Consider the following 25,062-nt stretch of genomic DNA (forward strand, 5'->3'; position numbering starts at 1 on the left):
ACCTTCAGGCCCTTTTTGAAGATCAGTCTGGCAAAGTGAACAGAAGCTTAACCCCAGAGGGTTAGCCACTGAGTAGAGAATTTTTTTCAGCCACATACATAGATATCTAAGGCACAGAGGGTAAAGTAGAAAGAAAATGTCAACCTTTAAATAACAATTCTTTAAAATCATCTCTAAAACAGCATATAGCAACAATGCATAAGTTACGGTTTAATTCTAATATTAAAATTCCAATGGTAATTAAAATTAGTCCACTGCTCCTTGAGATTCCCTCATGTCCTTAGCATTATGAGAACTATGGATACCAAAGAAACTTTAAGATATGGTCCTGCCCACAAGGATCATACAATTTGAGTGGGAAGATAACACACACATCCATGAATACACCCACACCCACACACCCACACACCCACCCATCCACACACACACACACACACACACACACACACACACACACACACACGATGAAGACAGAATCACATGTAATACATTATTTATAAACACAGTCACACTGTTAAAATAAAATGCTAAACTGGGTGGACAGAGACATTGAGACAATAGGCCATAATGAATATCTTGCCTGAAAGATACTCTCTCTCTGGTGCATACAAATAGGCCACAGGTTAGTTCACCTCTAAAACTCTTCTTCCCATGTCTAAGCTATCCTTTATTCTATTACTTTAGAACATTTTTCAATTTTCTCATTTGAATTGATTTCAATTGATCCAACTAGCAGGTCCTTAAACCTGCTAGAAATAATGTATATACCCAGTGACGGTCATCAACGCCTACAGATAAACAGCATTTGCCCAACAAAATATTCCCTTTATCTGCTTTTTTGGAATTTCTGATTTTGCACATCATCTGATTGTACTTTCATTTCAGTTCTCTTTGTACAAATGTTGAAACTCAACAAGTTACTTCATTTAGCTTTCCCCCAATTTCCCTAAACAGGCCCCGTGTAATTCCCCACATGCCTGTGGGAACCCACACAGGGAGTCCCTCCTCATAAGGCATCCCAAGTTGGCACGTGGCATGCATTTTCCAATATAAATGATAGATATATTTGAAATAGTCTCCTATACTTCAACTAACTATTTATGTTTTTGTGGGTTGGTTTGGGAATCTAACCACCATCTCTAATGTTGTTCCCTGGGAAAAACCAACCCAAGTTCCAAAACCCACTTATAAATGGGTTTTCCAACTTGAGGACCGTTTATATTACAATAAAGCGCTAACATGGAGATAAATAAGTGCAAAAGAAGTTAGAGAAGGAAGGCATCAGTCAGGATTGTTTTAAACTTTTTTTTTTTTTTCAGCATTCCACCACTGCTCTTTCCCTGCCACATAAGGGAAGTTCTCTCCTTTAGATTTCTCATTTTACAAATGAGAAAACAAAGTAGGAAATAAGAGAGTGGCTAAAAGTTAGCAATGAATTAGTGTAGTAGGTCAAATCTCCTTAAAATAATCCAGGGGCAGGGCATTCCAATTCTTTTGTTGTACAAGAGTTTTTGTCCTAACAAAATAAGCAGTCCTTGACTGGGCCTTCTAACTCCTACATCCATTTCCTGGTGCTCATTATAAGCCAGAGTCAGAGATTTGCTTAAAACATTTTTCCCCCAGAGTAAATTCTGAGTTTAATGACAAGTCACCAAATTCACCGGTGTGCTATATATTTTCTATGTTCAAGCCTAGCAACAAGAATACTCATGATTGAGGACCTATGGGATCTTCATTAATCAAAAGGAGATAGAAATATGATTATTTTATATTTATTAAGGAAAGAAAGTAGGCCAATACATGTTTATGTGATGATCAACTATATATGGAATAGACCAGCCTGAAAAGTTTCCCAGTTTAAATTATAATTCACATTTATATAGCGTTTCAAAATTTAGAAAGCATTTTCCTTCTAATAATCATGTGAGATGGATAATGATTAATCCCATTTTATAGAGAATAAAACTGAGGGTCAGAGAAATGAAATGACCCAGCCAGGGTTGCCTGGTCAGTGTCTGTGCCAGCTGCCAAGCCTAGGAACACAGACTTAGGATTCTTGACACTATACCCAACCAATAAAAAAAAAAAACCAAAAAAAAAAAAAAAAATGGTGGACACCCAATAGCTGAGTTACTTCCTCTCTGGGTGAGCCTTGATTTCTCCATCTATAAAAATGGGAATAATATTTTCATCACTTACCTCACAGAAAAGTGAAAAAAATGAACTGTTTAGCATAAATGTGTTATTATTTAAACTAGACAACCTTTTCAGGGCAGTCTAGCTTAACAGAGGCCTGAGGTTTGTGTTCACTAGCACTCACCAGGCATTGTGGAAGCTGTGACCATCCCCAGGGCGATAAACCAAAGTGCTGAGTGATGGAAAGGCAAACGGGCTCACCCGATATGGGACTTTTGGCACATGGGGCAGTTTTCGTGGCCTTTTTAGGAGCAGATTGTTTAGGAGAGACCACTTCTTCCCTAAAAAGTAGGCTCCATCTATAATTTCTAAATAATTTTTTAAAAAGTGGAGTAACTAGAGTTAAGGGAAAAGAAAGATAGGTAGTTATCTGCTATACATATTTTCAAATTAAAAAAACAACACTCTGGAATACTGAAGTAATTACTTCTAAAAGGCTTAGAAGCTTCTGTTAAAGTGTCACAGTAATTTTCAATTCTTTAGTTGTCTTGACTATCAGGTAACATAAGATAACAAAGAGGTGACTAATGTTCTCTTTATCAGAGTCAAAAGATGAAACAATGAAAAGAAAGGAAAAGTTTCCTTGTTTCCCTCCTCCCCCAAAGGGTGACTGCTTCAGGGTCTATAACAGGGATAGGGCCAACTCCGCAGGGGATGTTTCAAGACTTAATAAAGGTGGAGCCACTGCTGCCACTCACGAAGTGAGCAGAAGTTTTAGGAGTCAGACCACTGGGCTCATCTGTATAAAGCTAGAAGGAACTGAATGAAGCACCCTGCAAAGGGAACTTGGAAAATGTTTCTATTGCACTAAAAAATTCACATGAGGTAAAGAGAATTGAAAAACCAAACCAAACCACAAATATGGCTGTCATAATTGTCCTTGATTTTAATGGAATTTAGCAACTAAACAATAGGAAAAAAAGCATCTTTTTAAGGGATGAAGGAGGAAGCCACAATGCTATTACATTTTTTGACTATCATTTTTTTTTCTTTAGTTTCCATCTGTTCATTTCCCCCTAAAAACTAAAACTGAAAAAAAATATTGTTGGCAGAATTATGTCTGAGGCAGGGAAAGCTTGTAGACGTCTTCTATAAACACAGATGACTCTTAAGAAAAACAGTCATTTCAGAACTACATTTTTCAATTTTCATTTTTCTGCTCTGATTTCAATTTCAACTCAGGTTTTATTTGCCCTCAACCCTGCTAGGAAGGATATATGTGCCTAGCAGTGGAATGCATGGGCCGGAGCACAAAAATATTATTTTTAAAGCAAAATTTCATAATTTTTTTTAGAATAGTTGTATTATTTTACTTCTCCTCTAATATTGAGTGACTCCATCTTTTGTCACTACTATTTTGTCAAATATGTGAGATTTCTTAGTGTTTTCATTTACATTTCTTTCAGCATGATTTGGAGCTCATCAAATGAGTGATTTGGAGCAATCTTTGATAAGAGTTTGAAACTCTTCTTTGGAGAACTGTTCACATCTTTTACCATTTATTCACTGGGGAATGGTTACGAGTTATAGAGTGATTTTCACACAACATGTTCATATGTGTGTGTGTGTGTGTGTATATATATATATATATATATATATATATATATATATATATATATATATATATATATATATATATATATATATATATATATATATATATATATATATATACACACACACACACACACACACACACACACACACATAGACAACATACAGATAAAATACGAGGTCTTTGTCAGTGAGATCAGGTTCAAAGATTCCCCTCCCAGCTCTCCTCAAAATGACCTCTTTTTTCCTTTGTGATCTCAGGTCCCCCTTTCCTGGGGCCCTCCCTCCTTCCCTCGATCTTCTGATGGTTCCCAAGACCTCCAGCCTGATCATTAGGGGAAGCTGGAAAGTGCAGAAGCTTCACCAGAAGTTGGGAGTACAAAAACTTTTGGGGTCAGGGACAGCATGTTTGTATTCTGATATTTAAACGAATGTGCTGACTCACTGGAGGCATTATTTATAGCACAGCCTAGCTGACTCTGTGCTCTAAGGAGTCTGTCCTTAGCTTAGTAACTCCTTAATGGCTCTCCTGCATGGATCCAGTGAGTCCTCAAAAATTCCAATAATGCTGACTCAGGGTCAAGATGCTGGCTGCTGGGGGATGCTGTGTCTACAGATTTCTTTCAGGGAAGTGGTTAATCAGATCCTCCCTTTCATTCTTTGGCCGATCTTCCTGTAGCCTTAAAAATAGCTACAGACTGCGTGTCCTTCTTTCTAGGTTCCTGTGTTTATGAGAGGGCCTACTTTGAGTTTGGCCCTGACCTAGGCACTGTTACTAGACTGCACAAATCCTTTCTAATTTCTATGCTTAGGACAGGCAGGGCTGGGTAATTAGGAGTCCCAATGGAAAGTAAATATATATACATATTTTTTCCATCTAGTTTTTTTTTTATTAAAGCTTTTTATTTTTCAAAATATATGCATGGACAATCCTTTATCATTAGTCCTTGCAAAAGCTTGTGTTCCAATTTTCCCTCCCTTCCCCCATGCCTTCCCCTAGATGGCAAGTAGTCCAATAACATATACATATAGATTTTAAAGACTTCCAAACAAAATGAAATGCCAACACATTTTGCAAAAACTTCAGTTCACATTATTCGTGCTTGTAATCAGCAAGAGAACAAGGAAACCTACAAAAGATGGTTTTGAAACTTGTCTCTGTTGAATTCATTTATTTTTTTTTAAACAACAGCAAAGAAAAGGCAGTAGGGAAAGGCACAGTCTAGCCTAAGCCAACTGAAATAAGGATACAGATTTTGGGGGAGCACTTTAATGGAATGATTTTTCACCTCTAAGTGCTCCAGGTTCTAAATCCTGGTGGAAAGAGTGCTTGCTTTGGACACTTCTGTGACCAACAGCAAGAATTGTAAATGAGATGTGGAGTCTGAGGTAACTTTAAGGTACAACATTCAGTTTTTTCCTTGTTTATTTGGTTTCCTAAGGGACTCCCCACTTCTACTTTCTCTGCTTCCAATCCAACCTGGTACTTTGCCAAGTTAATCTAAAATACAAATTTAATCATTTCTCTACTCAACTTTCACTACCCCCTCCAATCCTGCAAAACACTGAAATTAGGATGGCAGTCAAGACCCTTTAACCTCCCCATCTAGTCTGATTCCCTTAATCTCCTACAGTTACACTACATTTCAGCTAATGCAGACAATTCAATGTTCTCCAGACCAGGAATTCTTAAACTGTGGATCGTGATTCCATCTAGGGTCTTGTAATTGAATGTGGGAGTCACAAGATTATTATTTATTATCAACAAATATTTGATTTGCATACCTATTTTACATAATTATATATCCAAGATTGTGTAAAAATGTCTCAGGTGAAAAGGCTCACAAGTGAAAAAGTTGAAGAATTCCTGAGCTAGATATCCCCTGTATTCTTGCCTCTGTAGTTCTGCTCATGCTTACTGTTCCCTATACCTGAATTCCCTTTTCTTCACCTTATCTGTTGAAATCCTACTCATCCCTCCAACTGAGCTTAAATATCACCTCTTTTATTAAATTCTCTTTGACTATACCCCATCAGGATAGGATCTTTCCATCAATAGCACTTTTAAACTCTTATGCGCTTATTACATTCTCCTCTGCAGTAAAATTATCAGTGTAACCCTAATAGCCCCAATGAGACAATGAACTATTCAAGGGCAGAGGTTGCATCTTATTCTTTTCCTACTCCTATCCTCCTATAGTACTTAAGCACAGGGTATTATTATAGTAGGTGCCCAGTAAATGTTTCTTCAATGAAATGATAAGGGAATAATAACAACAGCAACAACAATACCTTTTTGGTTTTGCATTGGATCTTAAACTGCTCTCAAAATAATTTTGGGTAGATTTTCTCCTTTCTATCAAAACCCAAAAGAACAATTTGAAAAGTTCAGAGAGAAAGAAAATAATTGGGCCAAATGTATACTTTTGCCAATTCTCAGCTGAGGGACAATATAAGGTGCAATGATAGATCAGAGACAGGTAGACAGTCAGGGTAAAAGGTTATGTGCACAACAGTGCTAGCTGTGGATAAATTCAGTTACTGCTGCATCAACTAATAAGTATTTATTGTCTGTGAGTTCCATGTGAATCAATTGTGTGACAGAGCCGCCAAGAATGCAAGTGCACATCTGGAGAGCGCATGACACATCTTAGGAGGAGCACCGACAAGTTGGAGCACATTCAGAGGGTGGGGTTACCAGGATGGAGGAGATGCTGGAGATCATACTATATAAGGATTGGTTGAAAGAATTAGATATGTTCAACGTTGAAAAAAGAAGCGAGGGATTTAGAGGGACATATTAGCTGTCAAAGTACTTAAAAGTTACAAGGAAGAAAGATGAGATGCAGTGTTCTTGGTTTCAGGATAGAACTAGGACCAAAACTAGAGAGAAGCCCAGTTCAACTTAACAGATTTCAGCTCACTTTAAGGAAGGGTTTCCTATTACATCTGCCCCCAAATGGAATGGGTTAAATAGTAGGGTCCACCGTACTGAGAGTGTTCAACCCAGTGGTCCATTGGTTGAAGATTTAAAGAAGAGATTTGCAAATATTGGGAAGGAGGTTAGTTATAAGTTGCAGAGTAAATGACAGGGAGTAAAAATGTTTAAAACATAACTTGTGAATCCAAGGGATTTATACTATGATAAAGGAAACAAAAGCCACAAAGATGACAATCAGGGGATCTGGGGCAGGCAGTGGGTAAAGAGAAGGGAAGAAAAAAGAAAGAGGAGGGAAGAGACAGAATAGTAGTTAGTTTTTTTTTTTTTTTTTGTTCTCTGGACATCGAGGTGGCCCTGGGGTTAGAGTGCTGCTCCTGGAGTCAGGAAGGCTCAGCTTCTTTGGTCCAAATCTGGCCTCAGACACATATTAGCTGTGTGACCCTGGGCAAGTCACTTCACCTTGTTTGCCTTGGTTTCCTCATCTTTAAAACGAGTTGGAGAAGGAAATGGCAAAACATACCAGTATCTCTGCCAAGAAAATCCCAGACGGGATCATGAAGAACAAGAATGAACAATAACAAAATTCTACTGGGTCCTTGGCTACCAAAGGACTATTTTTAAAAGGGAGGAACAGACTTGAAAGGATAAAAACATTCGGGCAATTAAGATTTTCAATAGTGATACACAATATGTAGATCATGTCACTATGTAAAGCCTGAAAGGATATTCATGTTAAGTGGGCTGATGTTGTACAGACTGTCTTTCCTACTTGGTCTTCCTAAAGGCTTCAAATTCCATTTCTGGATAACCTGATTTCTTATGACAACCCTTTGGCGAGCATCATGCCCAGATGTCAGCTGCAATGCATTTCCCAGAAGTCATGTCAGCTTCAATTAGCTTCCTTGATGGAAAAGATAACAGATTGTGTCTCTGGACCAAACTCCATTTTTTTCCCCCTAACCTATAATAGGTTTGTTTTTTAATGGAAAATGATCAAGCAAACCCACAGCTCTGCTTGGAACATAAAACTCTTTACTCGAGCCTGGCTTGTGTCATTGAACATGCAATTGTGAAATTAGTGACTCAGGAAGAAGACAAAGCTTTGGTTTCCACACAAGTGTGTCTCCTTAATAATCAGAACTAATGAGAAAGCAAAACTGGAATCAGGGCACTTAGAGTTCAGATCTCCATGTTTGCCTAAGAGAAGCAAGCATTTGTCATGACTTAGTAATCCTGCTGGAGTTGAAATGTGCAGAAAATTGGAACCTTTTAACCCAAGATTTGGGAATCTGCACCGTCATACTTGTTTTATACAAAAACCTGGGTTGTATACAAAGTTCACAGGCAGTGGAATGGGGCCACGGAAAGTAAACTTCAAGTTGTTTTAGGAAAAGCAAGTTAAAATGACACACCATCTTGGCTTATAAAAGCTATACAATTGCATAACCCGGGTATAATCATTAACTTGGAAAACAATCTAGAATGAAAACTCTGAAGAATATTTCCATAAATGGTGTTTTATTTTTTATACATCTCCATATGGGATGCTGGTAAATATTTAACAACCAGCTCTCTCTGAGAAAAAAATGTATATGGGACTTTTAAATTTAATGAGTATAGTAACCATTTCCCCCCCGCATTTTGTTAAGTCTTGACAATCAACAGAACAATAAACCGTGATTCATGACTTTGCTGTTTTCAGAGGTGTGAATGCTTACATTGAAAATTTAAGTATGAGCTAGTACTAGCACACCTCTACATGTGTCATACTATCTTCTTAAGTGGTTTCTTTGATTCTGATTTTTCTTAAATTCAACCCATTCCACATACTGTGGTTAGATTATAAGGCATGCCTTTCATCAAGCTAATTCCCATTTTAGACCCAAGATGGCTTTTTGTGGCCTGACAGATGAGCTCTTAAATCCTCAGTATAGCCTTGAGGCTCATCAAAATCTCACTTTCCCAAGACATATTTTGATGGAGAGTCAATACATCACATACAACATACTACCTTTTGTCACAGTATCTTTGTTTTTAACTTTTTAAGGTTTTCTTAGGGGTGGTATAGAGTTTAGAAAAAGAATAACAGATTTAGGATCAGGGGGACATGATTTCAAAATCAGCCTCAGCCACTTACTGTGTGATTCTAATTAGGCAAATAGCCTCACGTCTCTGGGCTTTAGGCTGTTTCATGGTAAAATGAAGCCTTAAACTAGATAGCCCCTAAAAGAACCTTCTTTCACTAAATCGATGAGCTATGATTCTACCTCTCCTCAAGGGCAGGCTACTGTTTGTTAGAGGTTTATTTCTTTTAGGAATCTTTCTTAAACAAACAGGAACCAGGCTTATGGGGGAAAATGGCATCTTTATTCTACTTACCTGCTTTGCTTCCAATTTTAGCTGAATTGGCTTTGTTTGTACAAAAACTTAAGTTTATATAATCAAAACTGTCCATTTTACTTCCTGCGAACCTCTAATCATTTGCTTGGTCATGATCTCTTCCCCATCTGTAGATATGACAGGTAATTTCTTCCTTGCTACTTTAACTGAATTTTCAATTTTTAAAAAATGTTTAAAAAATTTTTGGTTGTATGCCTAGTTCATTGATCTGCTCTTTTTCTCTTTTACTGATAAATGTATGTATAAAATTTTCTTCCTAAGTATTACCTAGGTTGTATTCCCAAAATTTTGAGATGTTGTCACATTGCTGTTATTTTCTTTGATGAGAGTATTTGTTGTTTCTATGAGCTGTCCTTTGATAAACTTATTCTTAAGTTATTCTCCAATTAATTTTTAATCTTTACTTCAAAGGCTTTTTGTTGAATATAATTTTTATTGCATTATGCATTAAGAGATGCACTTAATATTTCTGCTTTTTACTTTTGTTTGTGATGTTTTCATGTCCTAGTACCATGGACAATTTATGTGAAGATGCCATGTTTTTCAGGTCTCCTTTAAGGCTATATCACCTTTGGTGCTTGGGCCATCTATTTTAAGGAGAAACAGGAATTTTTCAATCTTTGCTCCTGGGATACAGTGGGGTGTGTATAAAAGGGAAGGGGCCAATACTAGTGGCTCCTACATATTATTTTCACTTTTTTCCATTACTATGTAACTAACACCAAAAGCCAAACTGTGGGGTTGGTGGGTGTCAGGATACACAACAGTCCCGGTATTACACTCTAAGTTGAAGTTAGAATGTGATATTGAGGTGTCACATGCAACAAAAACTTATACCTATTTAGTGCACATCACTTTGTAGAATCCAAATGAACATATTCTAAATTTGAATGTCAAAATGATGTCTAAGGTCTATTTCTGTTCAAAATCTATGACTTGTATTTTGTCAGTTCCTTGACTTTTATTCTGGGCTCACTCTTAATAGTTCTTCTCTGGCTACCTCTTGCACTCTATTTCAGGTAAGTCACTTAACCTTTTTGCACCTCAGATTTCCTACCTATGAAATCAGAGGTTTGGATTAGACGATCTCTGACATCCCTTCCAACTAAGAATCTACTAATCCTCAAATGTGCATTGCTGAAAGCAATCAATAGCAAAGCATTTGGAAGTTCAAGTCCTGTTAAGCCTGCCTTAATAAACACATGGGTAAATTTATGATCAAGACACAAAATATGATCAAGTCTTTAGTAGGATAAATTTTCTCCACTATTATATTACTTATATATTTGACTTACAAAGCAAATTTATTAATCACAGAAAACATAAAAATGGCTCCTAGTCCATGCCAACTGATCATGTAATAATTGTTAATAATTTAATGTGGGAGCAGCTAGGTGGTGCAGTGGATAGAGCCCCAGCCCTGAATTCAGGAGGAGCCTAGTTCAAATCTGGTCTCAGACACTTAATACTTCCTAGCTGTGTGACAGTCACTTACCCCCAATTGCCTCAGGGAAAAAAAATTAATGCATTTGCCTATAAAGTCTTTTAAAAACCATTATATCTTGTTCTTTGGGATGAAAGTGATTGCTGACATTTAAAAATTTTATGTGCAGATTTTCTGTTGTAGGCATCTCAATCTGGGGAAAGGAAAAAGATTCACAAGGCATATTATGGGATCTTTGAGACTAAGAATCTTTTGAGAAACAAAAAAGATAGAATTTAAGGTCAAACACACATCTAGAAGTTGACCTCACCTAGGAGTTGTGCTAGGTTCTTACTAAGTACTAAGTGGGTACTTAACAATTCTCTAGTTCACACATTAGGTTACGGCCTTTAAGGGGAGTTTATCCTTTTGAACTTCTGAGGAGGAATTTACATATGAAAAGGAGTTTACACAACCTTTAAAAGGAGCAAGTTCATTGGTTGAAGTAATTTTCCCACAAGCCCTTGAGTTCTCAAAAGCCCATTCTCTGGGAGGATAAAAGAAGATAACATTGAGCCTAGAGTGGGTCTACTCTGGGCCAGAATTGGGACGGCGACCTGGAGGAGGAGTCTGGATTGGGGAAAGAGAAGATTTCCTGGGAGAACTTCAGGGAAGCTCGAGTAGATTCAGAGCCAGGATTCAGGAAGAAGAGGATTCGCGATTCTACCTTCGCTCTGGCTGGAGGCTCCAGAAGCCTCCCAAGAAACCTGAACACAGAAGAAAAGATTATGCAGAAAAGAAACCTCCTCCCAGAGAAGGATTACAATTGAGAGACGATAGAACTTTCCAATTTGGCGCCCAACATGGGGCACAGACTTTTGCTTATCCTGACGAGGGCTGATTCTGAGCCCTTCAGAGGAGCTAGTCCGGACCTTCGCAGAGTTGTGCATGTTAAAAAAAAGTTTGAAGACTATCACGATGGGTCAGATTGCTGTTACCTAACCCCCTCTCGGGCATTACAGAAAACCTGCTGATTGAAACAATCAATCAATCAGGTGTGATCTAAGTGAACCAGCCCTGGATATCTACTGAATCAAACAGTCAAAGGCAGGGATTCACTGTGCAGAGTCACTTCAAGGAGCGGTGAAGCACACCTGAGCTGCCGATGATGGGAGAGTAGTTTTTGCAGAAGAAGGTCAATGGTGCTCTGGGGGTCTAGGGGAAACATGCAGCAGCCTGCAGTAGTGGGGCACTCTGGCAGAGGCAGTGGAGGGCGTGTGTGGGGGTGAGGATGAGGAGAGGAGCCCTGATGTTCTCTCCACTCTCCCTTAACTCAAGGATGACCTGGTGGACTTCCCCAGGCTGGAGGGCACAGATGTAACCTGGCATCCCGCCATTGAGAGTCTTACTGAAAATTGGAGAAGTTTGTTCAGTAGCAGGTAAGAGAGGGAAGCAGTGATAAGAAGACTCTCCTCAGATAGAGACAGCCCTGAATTTGGGATATCGATGGCAGAGGATGACTTGTCGTGAGATCCAGGGAATGATTAGGTTGGTGCCTCCCAGAAAGTGGAGGTGAAAATAATTTAGGGAGAAGAACTAAGGGGGCTGAGGATCTGATACCAGAGTGTCTGGTGTTTCATCAACTGAGACAATGAAGTCACGCAGGGATGGGAAGGAAAGAAAAAGGCAGGAGACCAGTGCCTAAGTCTACTAGAAAGGTTATAGTGGGTTATAACCAGTGGACCTGAGTAATTCTGAAGCTGATATAAATAAGATTTTTAAGCAATCAATATATTACAGAAGAGACTAGAGATCTAAAAAGAGATTTACAGATTGGAAAACTGGCTCAAATCTCCCAGGACAAAATTTAATATCCACATTGTAGTTAAAAATAATCAACAGTGGAAGAACAGAAGAGGATGGCTCAATAGCAATTCACACGAAAAGTCCCTGGACATTTTTGTGGACCACAAACTCAACTATGGGTCAATATGGGACAGAAGCAAAATGTCCAGAAAAAAGAAGGTATTAAGTTTTCCTGTCACTGAATTTAGTTCAAAGGACCGTATTTCAGATTCCATAAAAAGTGGAAACTTTCTTTAAATTCCCCTTATTAGTATGTGTTTTTTACAAAGAATTTATATAATATGCACGTATATGTAGGATATACACACATATACACTGTACATTATTTACTGCGTTGAAGCCAATGAAGGATGTCTTTAATATTACACTTTGCTACATTTGTGAATTTTTAAGCCTTATAATATGAACTTTTTTTTACATAAAGATAACATTTAAAGCTAGAACCATGTATACTTTTTATGATCCTGATTTGGAAATTGTCATAGGTCTATCATATTCATCTTTTAAAAAATGTTATTCAAATCCTCAATTACTTTCTCTTTTACATTTCTGTTAGATTTATCCAAATGTGAAAAAAATGCTCTGACCTCCACAACAATTAGCTTTAATACGGGGCAATGTTTAAGCTGAGGAAGATATGATACTGCACAAATAAATGTTGACTGAAAAACATCTACAAAAAAGCTCTGCCAGCTCCACTTCAGTCTGAATGCACCCCTCTAAAGGTCAGGTTGAAACAATAGTTTAAACAGTGAATGAAAATTCTTAATAAAATATAAAAATTAGTTGTGTGACCAAAAAACTCTCTTTCTCTCCGGGGCCTCAGTTTCTTTTTTTGAAAAATGAGCATCTTGGACTAGATGGTTTCCAAGGTGGTTTCTAGACCTAGCATTCTCTATAGCTACTATGGATAATTCCCAGTTTTTCAGGGTCACAGAAACAGGGTTTCCCAGAGAAGTAAATGAAGAAAATCTAAGGACACAGCAATCTGTGACGGATTTCTGTGGGAATATTCTCAAGGAAGAAGAGGATGGTGTAAAAGGCGCAGAGGGGATGGGAGTGAGAAAAGAAAAGAAAAATAAAAGAAGAAAGATGAGAGAATTCAGAGAAGAGGACACTAATTCTTGAACCACCCCTGAGACTTGGATTTTGTTGGAATATCTATTTTAATAAACATTTTATTAACTCTCCAAGTCCAGAGCTGGACATGACCCAGCAGTAGTGTTCTGGGTCTTTTTTCACTCTCAGAAAAGTTCCTCTGCTGAACAGATTAACTTATTTAGAATTTTAGAGAAGATAATAAATAAAGATGTTTCAGTCTTTTTGCCAGAAATATTTATCCTCTGGGACCTGTCATAGGAAGTGTAATTTATACAGTGTTAGATCTGGAAAAAACAAAATTCTTTGTCTATTTTTAAGAACATTTTCTTTTCTTTTACATTTTAAAAACAGAATGGGAGACTTTTTTTAGTGTTTCACTTATTTTTATGTTTGTGCGGCGCTCTCCTGCCGGGACTGACCCGTTCGACGCAGCCAAGAAAGCGCTGGGCCCGAGAGACATGAGCTCAAGTTCAAGAGTCACTTCTGCTGCCCTTCTCCGCCATGGAACGCTCGGGGGCGTCAGCCTCAGTTTCCCATCTGGAGAATGAACCCCCATCTGTGCTACCCACTCCCTTTGGTTGGCAGAAAACTCAAGTAGACAAACACCCACGGCGCTTGTAGTGACAGAACACGTGAAACACCAGCATGGTTGTGACTGTGGGGCGAGGAGGCTGCAGCGGGGCGGCTCAGTGGCTAGCGCTCCGGTGCCAGGGTCGGGGTGACCCCAGCAGAGGCCCCTTGCTCAGCCGCCGTTCCTCACCTGCCAGAGGCAGACTGACGGCACTAACCTGAGATGCAAGTACTACAGGAGATCACTCTCTAGATGCTTCCCTGGGGCTCACCTGGGAGGGGGGTATGGGAATCTACTCTTGAGGGCCTCCAGCTCCAGTCCCCTGAGCCACCTCCAGGGAGGAACCCCAGGGCTCTGGGGTCAGAGATCCTGACCTTTGATGCTGTGAGCCTGGGGCTTCACCCTCCTGGGCCTCTACAAGGCCGTCAAGGGCCCAGAGCCGGGGAGGCCATTGGGGGCGCGGGCTGATGCCCCGTCTGGCTCCTCCAGGCCTCCTCTTTGCCTCTTCTCCCGCATCCCCCCTCGCACAGTCTGCCCTCACTGATGGCACAGAAGGGCTCCTGCATCACCCTTGTCCCCAGGCGCCCTGCGGGGTCTCCACACCCGGGCTGTAAGCAGATTCTCCGGGCAGGATTCTGCACCTGCCTCAGGCCCTGGAGCCTTGTCCACACCATTAAACCTGAGACTCTGAGATGGAGAGCAGAGGAACAGATATGATGATACTGACTCTTCCCTGGGAGGACAGGCCACAGGCAGCTGCAGAAGCCCAGCACTACGGGTTTATGGCCAGTTTCGATTTTCTGCTGTGTGGGCATAGAGTTGGCAAACTACAGTTAAAGCAAATTATTTTCTCAAATGTTGGTTCAACCAATCTTCTTTAAGAAACCTTTTAAGCTGGCCTCCTTTGGGCTTTTGCTTTTTGAATTAGAGGGAGTCAAGCCTGGAATTTCATTGGGAAAAGGAGACAATTGCTAATTGGCTTTTTGTTATGATGGTGTAAAGTCAAAGTTCTGAAATTTATCAAGCAGGAAATTTCTTAAAGAGACTTAAAATTTACATTTCTTAGCCATAAAATCTTGACTTGGGGTCCACAGACCTTCATGGGGATCTTGTAACCACAAGAAGTGGAAGGGAGGGTATCTGTGAATTTGGATGGGAAAAATATACTTTTATTTCCATTAGCTAAAATTTAGCATTTCCTTCAATTGTGAATGTAGGCAAAGAAACGTTATTCTGAGAAGGGGTCCATAAATTTCACCAGACTGCTATAGGGCTAATAACATAAACAAGCTAACCCCCCCTGCCCCCCTGCTTTAAAGTAAATGAGAAACTCTCCTCTCCTATCTTTAATCTCCCATTAAATCACAACTACTAAAACACTATCTCCTAGATGACACATAATTTACTTCAGGTGCTGTCAGCCATACACTGTAAGCTGAATGGTCCTAGTCTACAATGCTCACCGTGTTGACCTCTCAACCCCAAACCTCAAACGTTTTGTGAGATTAAAATTTAAATAAGTGACCTCTTTTGGTTAAGAGCCTAGGTCTGCACAATACTGGTCTCTGCAGTCAGTAAAACATTCTAGCTATTTCTATGATCATTTCTGGGTGTTTTCATCTGTATTAGATGAACTTTGGAATTCTTCAAAGTTGACCCTACTGTATTCTTGAATTAAAGAAAAGAGGTGTTTTCCTTCATCTCTTTTAGTTTATATTAAAATAGTAATGTTCCCCTTTCTTTTGATTTAGAACATAAATCCATCAAAATAAGCACATTACAAAAGAAGCACAAGAGGCTTTGAGAGAAGTTGAACTGGCTTTATCCAATGTGGTTGAAAGAGTCACTCAAAAACCCTTGGAAATATCAGTTTTTGCTACAAAAGAGGCACCCACAGCAGTCCTTCATCAAGGAGACAGAGTGATTGAGTGGGTGAACCTCCCAGAACAACCAGAACAAAGCCTTACACCTTACCCAGTGCTTGTGGCTAGGATTTTATTAAAGGCTATTAAGAGAGTAACACAATTATCTGGAATAAGTCCTGAAAAAATATACACATTCTATACTAACGCACAAATGAATGTATGCTGTGAGACCATCCCAGAATGGCAAATTTTATTGGCCACCGCTCCAAATTTTGCACATGGATCTCCATTAAAGATAACCCGGCTACTACATAATTGGCGATGGATCTTTGAAGAAAAGGTTTCTAAGGTTCCTCTTAAAGGACCAACAATCTTTACAGAAGCCTCCAAAGAAAATATTTGTGCTGTATACTCTCATGATTTAACCATAAAGAGAGTAGTCAGGACTCCTTTTCAGTCCACTCAACAGAATGAATTATTTGCTATCATGCTAGCTCTTACTTATTACCCAGGAGACGTAAATATAATTACTGATTCAGCTTATTCTGTAGGTGTAGTACAAAGAATCGCCAGAGCCCAAATAAAATTTGCAGCTTCCAATATTTATCAGCTCTTTAAGGAACTTCAAGAGCAAGTGAGAAAACATCCAGGCAAGATTTATATCTTGCATGTCCACTCACATAGTGGACTTCCAGGTCCCATTTTTGATGGAAATTCAAAGGCAGATAGCCTTCTAACCATGTTAGCCAGTAGTCTATTTCAGGAAGTACAAGAATCTCATTCTAAATATCATCAGGCTGCTCGAGCTTTACGTTTACAATTTGGAATCACAAGAGAGGAAGCTAGGAGCATAGTAAAAAAGCTGTACAGCTTGTCTTCCTTTCCACACTCCTACACTCCCTCCAGGGAAGAATCCTCGTGGTTTGAGACCCAATGAAATCTGGCAAATGGATGTGACCCATTATAAATCTTTTGGTCGTCTATCTTTTATCCATGTCGTGGTAGACACCTTTTCAGGATTCACATTTGCATGCCAGCAGCAAAAGAGACAGCCCGAGTGGTCACTGAATTCCTTATACAAGCATTTGCAATTATGGGTGTGCCACAAGCAATAAAAACTGACAATGGACCTACATATATGTCCAAACATTTTACACACTTTTGTGCACAGTATAAGATTTTACATACCACGGGCATACCCTTTAATCCTCAAGGGCAGGCAATAGTAGAGAGAAGAAACAGAGATATTAAGACACTCCTCCAAAAACAAAAGAAAGGGGGAGCCACAGGTAACCCTAGAGAACTTCTAAATTTAGTTCTCTATACCATTAATTTTCTAATTTTTGACAAAGATGCACTGGCTCCGGCAGACAGGTTTTATAACCCACCAGAAGGGCAGTGTCCAGTGCGAGCAGCTCCACTGTCCTTAGATAATCGCCAGGTGATGTGGAGAGATCCAGAAAGTGGTGAATGGAAGGGACCAGATAGGTTAACTGCCTGGGGGAGAGGGTTTGCTTGTATTTCTTCAGCAGGAGAAGGAATCAGATGGGTGCCAACGAGTCGTATTCGCCTTGTCCATCAGAGAGAGACAGAAAAAGAGAAAGACCTCAAAATAAAGGAGAAGATCTAAGAAACATCTGACACCGAAAGAGCATGGCTAATAAAAAGACTGTTAAAGAACTTTAAAACCAGCAGGAATCATTGGATTTCCTAACACAAGATGAGACTAATGGACAATGGACTTATGGACATTTATAAATTCTCAATTTATGATTATTTGATTATGTTATTTGTCATATACTTCTAGCATGTATTATGTTACTATGTTACTATGTGCTTATGTAATCTATGTAATTATGTGTAATGCTTCCCATATTGATGGATTTATGTTTCAAGGTCATGACTCTCTTATGTTCTAAATCAAAAGAAAGGGGGAGATGTTAGGATTACTAGGTGAGAACTCAGGTTGTCTGGACAATTACAAGGTGAGAACTCAGGTTGACTTGACAGTTCTCTGGCTCAGACCTGTAAAGGGAGTTTACACCTTAGGAATCCTAGAAGGAGCAAGCTCATTGGTTGGAGTACTTCTTCCCAGAAGCCCTTGCATTATCCCACGCCCATTCTCTGGGAGGATAAAAGAGGACACCACTCCAGAGATGAGAGAAGTCTCTGCATTACATCAGGCCTGATGGGGCTCTCTGCAGGAAGGGAAGTCACTTCTCTGGACAAGAGTTAACAGCAACTGCCTGGAGACAACGGTTTGCTACAAGAAGAAGAATCTGTCTGAGAGATTTGAGTAGACACAGCAGATCTCTTCCCAGAGAGCGATCCGGCAGCTTCTGGAGACGACAGCTCGCTGCAACCAAGGTCTCTCCCACCCCCCATCATCTGCCCAAGTGATCCTGTTCCATCTCATCTCCCCTATAGATCGCCGCCTCCATCAACTTTACTGCACCACTCTTTGTCTATTTCTTTTTATTTTCCATCTTTCTTTGTCTTACATGTTCACATCTGAAAATTTTATCAATTTGTTTCAACCTTAAAAACCCCTCACTTGATCCCTCCAACCCCATATTAAACCATCCTATTTTCTTTTATGATCAACTCCTCTTTCCTTCTTTTCTCTTCTCACCCCCTCAGAATCCAGCTTCTGGCCTCATCATTCATTCCCCTGAAACTGTTCTCTTCAAAGTTGCCAGTCAGTTCCAAAGGCCTTTTCTCAACCCTTATTCTCCCTCTGTAGTCTGTGACCCTGCTGATCGCTGCCTTCTCCTAGATTCAGGAACACTATTCTCTTGCTTCTCCTTTTCAGCGTCTTCTGCTGTATCCTCATCCACATCTTTGAAGAGTAAACATTTTAAACTCAACATGTCCGAAATCTTTCCCTTAAAACTACCTACCCCTCCTAATTTCTCTTTTACATAGAGGGCACCACCACCCTCCTAGTCCCCCAGGCTCGAAGTCTATGTGTTATCCTTGACTCTACTATTTCTCAGCCTCTCCCCCAACATCCAAAATGGTGACTAAGGTCAGTCTATTTCATCTTTGCGACCCCTGCTGGATATGACCCCTGCTTTGCCTACCCTGTCCCTGCCTGATACAGGCCCTCACCCCCTCATCCCTGGGTTACTGTTATATAGGCTGCTTGTGGACCTGGCTGCCTCAAGTCTCCCCATTTCAATCCATCCTTCATTCAGTCACCAAGTGATTTTCCAAAAATTCGGCTCTAACCATGTCATACTTTTATTTAATCAACTTGTGTGTCTGCTTATTGCCTTATACTCTGTTGTTCAGAGTCCCTCATAGCCTGGCTCCCTACCTTTTCAATCTTCTCATGCCCTCCATCTCCCTTCCAGCCAAGGACACCGGCTTCCTGGTTTATGAACTAGTGGTCCTCAAACTTTTTAAATAGGGGCCAGTTCACTGTCCCTCAGACTGTTGGAGGGCCAGACTATAGTCTCTGCCTCTCAGCCCATTTGCCATAACCCAGTAGGCCCCATAAACGTCCTCAGCGGGCCGTAGTTTGAGAACCCCTACACTAGATGTTCCATCCCTGGGCCATGGGCATTTTCTGTTTTCCATACCAGAATCTTCTGCTTCCTCAGCTCTACCTACTGACTTCCCTGGCTTCTTTCAAGACTCCACTAAAATCCCATCTTCGGCAATTAGTATTTCCCAGCCTATTAATTCTAATGGCTTCCTTTTTGTAATGATTTCCCACTTTTCTTATAAACTTAACTTGTTTGGATGACTGTTTGCTTGTTGTCTTCCCCATGAGACTGGGAGCTCTTGGAAGGCAGAGACTACCTTTTGCCTCCTTTTGCATCGGATGTTCTTACGCAGTGCCTGGCACACAGTGGGCACTTAATGTTTACTTGCTGACCACTGGCATAGCATGTTGGTTTCCTTGCTACGAGTTTCTCTCCGTTCCAGTCTCTCCTTCGTTCACCCAACAAGGTGATATTTCTAAAACTCTTGCCTAATCATGTCACCCTTCTACTTTGGAGTAAACTCCAAAGGCTCCGATCTTTTTTCACCTTGCCAGTCTTCTTGTACCTTGTACTCCTCTAAGCCTTCTGTTCTCCAGTAACACTGGTTTCTGTTTTTTTCTTTAACAAAATATTACACCTCCCAATTCCGAGAATTTTCTCTGGCTGTCCCCCATACCTAAATTCTTTTCAGCTTCCTCTACTTCCTGGCTTCCTTCAAACCAACTAAAATCCCACACTCTACAGGAAGCCTTTTCTGATCCTTCTTATCTCCACCATAAGACAACATGCAACCAAGTTTTTGGAAACAAACTGTGGAGAGGATAAATTGGACGTTGTCAACAGAGGGAAGCCACTAGAAATGAGGAGGATATGAATAATATTTAGCTTAATATTCATTTAAATATTTTTATTTTTATTTTTTTAAAGAAGAACTTCAAACTATAATTCATTTACTTTGGACTTGTGAAACTGATTTTCTTAAATTCAAGGGAAAACAATTATTAAATTATTAAAAGTCATGTTATTGGAGCCAATACAATATTTTACTTTGTCAAGTTCCTTTTGGATCTTAGCTCTGTCAATCTGTATTGACTAATTCCCTTGTCTTTGGTTTATCTAAAACTATAATAATCACACCATCAAGACCATATGCAAGTTACTGATAAAAGTGGTACAGGGCTAGGCACAAAACTCTGGGGCACTCCTCTGAGAGATCTCCTTCCAAGTAAACAATGAACCAACAAGGACTGTTTTTGAACCTAGCCATTTGTTCAGTTCTAATTCCGCTAAACTATACTATTTCTTAAAATTCTAAATTTAACCAATACCAAAAGAAGAATATTTTCATATACAAAGCAGACTAGAAAAAAAAAAGAAAATTATATGGAAAACTACAATCTTTAGCATACAAAGTTTTTCTTTAATTGTATATAACAAATTAACAAGTAACTTTCAAAGCTGTCCTGCTATTCTAAATTTCTATTTTCTTCCATGTATTTATAGAAATATCTGAATGACTATTCTTTTTTTTTTTTGGCAACATTATTACTATCTAACTTTACCAATGTTTGGCAAGGATGCCTTCATGTTATCCACAGATACAGCATGAAATGTTTCTCACTTTGTCAAATATCATTGTTCACTAAAAAGGCAAAAGTATGCAAAAAACCATATTAAAACACATTGATTATTGAGGGCTAGTAGCTTTGAAAGAATTTGATTCCAGAAATGTAGAAAATGGAAAAAAAAATTGTCTTGTCAAAAGCATGCAAGATCTGAGATTCTGCTTGTCAGTGAAACTGTGCAGCTAAAAACACAAACATAGAAATGAATATGAACTATTTACTATGTAAAAATGAAATTAAAAGTAAAAAAACAAGCCCAAAAGCAAAATCTCCATTCAGGAAACACCAATAATTCAGTAGTTAATTGAACACATTCCCAAGATCTGAGCAAAGAAAGGACTAGGTAGATAGTGTCACAAGTGGAAATTCTTGCATACTTGCACCTGAGGTCAAGCTTTAATCGGTAAAGATCAGATGTAGATAAATGATATACTCAGGTTTAACCAGAACTGTACCTACTTAAACTCTCCCAAGAATAAGGAGTGAATGCATAAAGTGGCCACATTCTCTCTAACAGAGGTAGCGATCTTGACAAAAGTCTTGGGAGCTTCCATGACAATAGCACTATCACACAGATTGAGCTGTTGACAGAATTGCTAGCAGGTAGCTTCTCTCTTTGTGGCAATAAGACAGGTGAAAGCAATTCTCAATATTTGTATAAGTTTCAGATTTTTATGTGGGAGAATTTATCTGAACTGACATTTACATCACGCTCTAGAAACAAATTCCAAAAAGTTAGAAACCTGAAAGTTGTTCGGTTTCAGTGCGATTCCAATAAATGATGATTGAAAACAAAAAATGAAAAAAAAAAACAAACCCTGATGACAAATAAGTCTGATATTAAAGAGAAATCTTATTGTATTTTTATGAATATGCCACACTGTGTCAATGTTTCCATTGGAAAATTCATTGTAGATTAAAGATAAGAAGGAAAGTTAAATAACTGACCTTTTAAAAAATTAACAAGCACAGAGGTTTATTTAAGGCTAAATATATAAAGTGAGGTTTTTTTTTTTTTTTAAAGCATTCTTCAGAACGAATATGCATTTATAATTCAAAGATAAGTTAGGTTTGCATAATTTTCCTTTTTCCTCTGCTTAGAGTGAAAAAAAAATAAATATATCTGTGAAATAAAAAAAAAAAAAAAAGGATTTGACTCCTTTCTTTTTCATTGATTTAGGACACCCATTTTAAATTGAATAAAAGTATCCTTGATAATAAGGAACATTTTGATTTTTGTAATCTTCGAATTCCCATCATGGCAGAGGGTCTTGTTAGGGTTTAGGAAATGTTTATTAAATTGAATTTCAATTAAGTGAGAGCAATATGTTTAAGCAAATCAGAATTAACATATTTTAATCTCATTCAAACTTACCCTATAGAAAGCACTTGTCAAAGGCAGTAATGCTGCTGCAATATTATATTCTTCTAAGGTTGAACAGTCCTTAAACAAAACAAAGAGAAAGAAACATAATTATGTACATATCCACCGGAAAGATCAATTCTGAGTCATCAATTGTGGTTATTCCCCCTCTTCTACTGTCCTAATTTTAGGGTGAGTTCTAGGAACTAATTTTGGTACTTGTCCATTCATTATCCATTCAGTCTCTGTCCATTTTAACTGAGGACAAAAACATTATTTATTTTTTACTTTGTCTCCCCAATACTTAGTAAGTGCCTTGTATGTATAGTGGTAGGTACTTAGGAAGTGTTGGCTGAACCGAATTCTAGATTCCCTGAACTTCTTTCCTATAGGCATAGAGGAAAAGCAAATTTAGTAGAAGAGAGATTCAAAGGACCAGCTGAAAGAGCCCATGAGAACTGTACAGCATGCAACTTTTGTGACAGATGTAGTCACAGATCAGAGGGGTCAGAGATCCAAGGGGAATGGGGGCAGGGTTAGGGCCACATCTGATCCTCTCTCAGGAATGACACACTGGTCTCACGTCCACCACTTTTCCAACTCCCTTAGACAACTCTCTGTCTCCCCAGATTCCTCGTTCTTGGTGACAAGCAGTATAAGTCTCTCTCCTTCTTTCCCCTTCCTTCCTCATTTCCTTCAACAAAGATTTATTAAGTAATGCTAGAGTAGATGCTGGGGATAAAAAAATTGAAAGTGAAACAATACTTGCTCTCAAGGAACTGATATTAGTCAATCAATGAACGACCTTTTATTAAACACTTATTATGTGCTAGGCAATGTCCTACGTGCAGGGGATATGAAGACAGTAAAAATTGCCTTCAAGGAGAATTTCAAGGAGTTGTAATGGGGGAAATAACGTGCAAACAATTATGGACATAAAAGACCTGCACTAAAGTAGGGGCTGTGGAGTAGCAATAAGAGACAAATGGGATAGATTTGGTGAAGGCAGAACAAAACTTGGTAACAGATTTGATATTGGTGGTGAGAAGTCAAGGATGACACTGTGATGACTCAGGGAGTCACCCACTCTAGGAGCATGGTGGTTCCCATAATGGAAACAGGAATAGGTACAAAGGAATTGCAGCTATCTTTCTATAATTCTGACCCATGGGGTCTTTCTTCTCTACAATCTCAATTCATCCTTTCAATTTATTGCAAACTTCTTTATTACTGTTTTACTTCCCAAGTATAAGAGTTCATCTATCTCCAAAAGATACAAAGCACTCCCTGAAGGCAGTTACTGCACTGCATACTTCTGTAATCCTAGTGAGTATAGTAGGTTAAGCAATAAATCCTCAGAACTGAATTGAATTGAACTCCTATCATATTGCAAATAACAGTTTTCTCAATGCCAGTGCCTAATTACATTTTAGAAAAGCAGGCTGATGACTGGAAGTGATTCATGTAAGGTGGATCAATTTAACAGCAAAAGAAAAGATAAGTTCTAATAGCAAAAAATCAAAACCAGAACTAAAAAAACAAGAACAAAAACACACCTCTGTTTATAGCAATTGGAAGAACATGGAAAAAAGTTTTATGTGTTGTTCCTAAGATATTCACAATAAATGAATGAAATTATTTTTGTTAAAACTTTTTATTTGTAAATTATATATTTTATTTCATATGAGCTTTTGAAAAAAGCTAATACTATATGCTAGAGGACCTCTGAAATGGGTGTCCTTTACAGATTCTGGAGTTGGGACAAAGAGTTAACTGAAATCTAAAAGAAGGCCCTCTGGGGGTAAGGTAGAATGAGTACCATTGAGACTGTGCACCTAGGCAATTTCTTCCCTTTCTCACATTCTTTGCTATTGGGTCAGTTATGTATGATGTTTTGGGAGGAAGGAACTTATTTGGGCATTTAACTTGATGGGGAAAAGCAAGCTCACGGGAGACCAGGTGTACCATTATGGTATAATAGCAGGAAAACTCTCACTGTATTTGAAATCAAAAGACCTGGGTTGCTATTCATGTGATTTTGGACAAGTCCTTTAAAAGGAAGGGATTAGACTAATGACAATGCAGCTTCGTGAGATCTGACTGTATGACGTTTGTCTTTTCCACTATGTAGATAGAAGCTGTAATCTGGAAAAGGGATTCAACTTTGTGTAGCTTCTGAAAGGAGTCAGGGTTAGTAAGAGAAAGTTATCAAGAGACTGATCTCAGACCAATATAAAGAGCAAAAATTAAAAGTGCAGCTTAAATGGAAATGAGTTCCTTTGTCATGGAGGTTGGACTAATACTTGTTAAAAATGTCATTCAAAAGCTTCATACTTCAGGTCATGGCTGGATATATATTAGATAATTCTGGAGGATATGGATGGCAGATGACAGTTCTCACATGTAACTGTTCTCACTAATGAACCCGTATAGGTTCTCACGTCTTGTCAAAATTCCATACTTTTCTAAATTCCAAAGTTTTGCTTTTTTGCAATGTTTTTCAGGGTAATAACATACATTTTATGTAGCATTTTTAAGGTTTGCAAAATTATTTTATTTCTCCTTTGATCTCTCTTACTTGACTCCCAAAACAGCCCTGTTAGAAAAGGTCTATAGGTTTTTATTAAGCAGTCTAGTAGAGATAGTGCTTAAGTTGAAGTCAGATG

At 38.7% G+C, this 25,062-nt stretch overlaps 1 protein-coding gene across 4 annotated transcripts in view; it reads right to left on the reverse strand.

Annotated features, from left to right (window-relative positions):
• The window catches only part of SBF2 (SET binding factor 2), a 448,846-nt gene that overhangs the window by 96,377 nt on the left and 327,407 nt on the right, over nt 1-25,062 (reverse strand). For all 4 annotated transcript variants that reach the window (XM_074273454.1, XM_074273453.1, XM_074273452.1 and 1 more), the window contains exon 17: nt 22,409-22,477. In XM_074273454.1, the coding sequence (XP_074129555.1) occupies nt 22,409-22,477 (69 nt within the window). The remainder of the gene's footprint in view (nt 1-22,408; nt 22,478-25,062) is intronic.

Source organism: Sminthopsis crassicaudata, chromosome 6, assembly GCF_048593235.1.
Source record: "Sminthopsis crassicaudata isolate SCR6 chromosome 6, ASM4859323v1, whole genome shotgun sequence".
Taxonomy (NCBI): domain Eukaryota; kingdom Metazoa; phylum Chordata; class Mammalia; order Dasyuromorphia; family Dasyuridae; genus Sminthopsis; species Sminthopsis crassicaudata.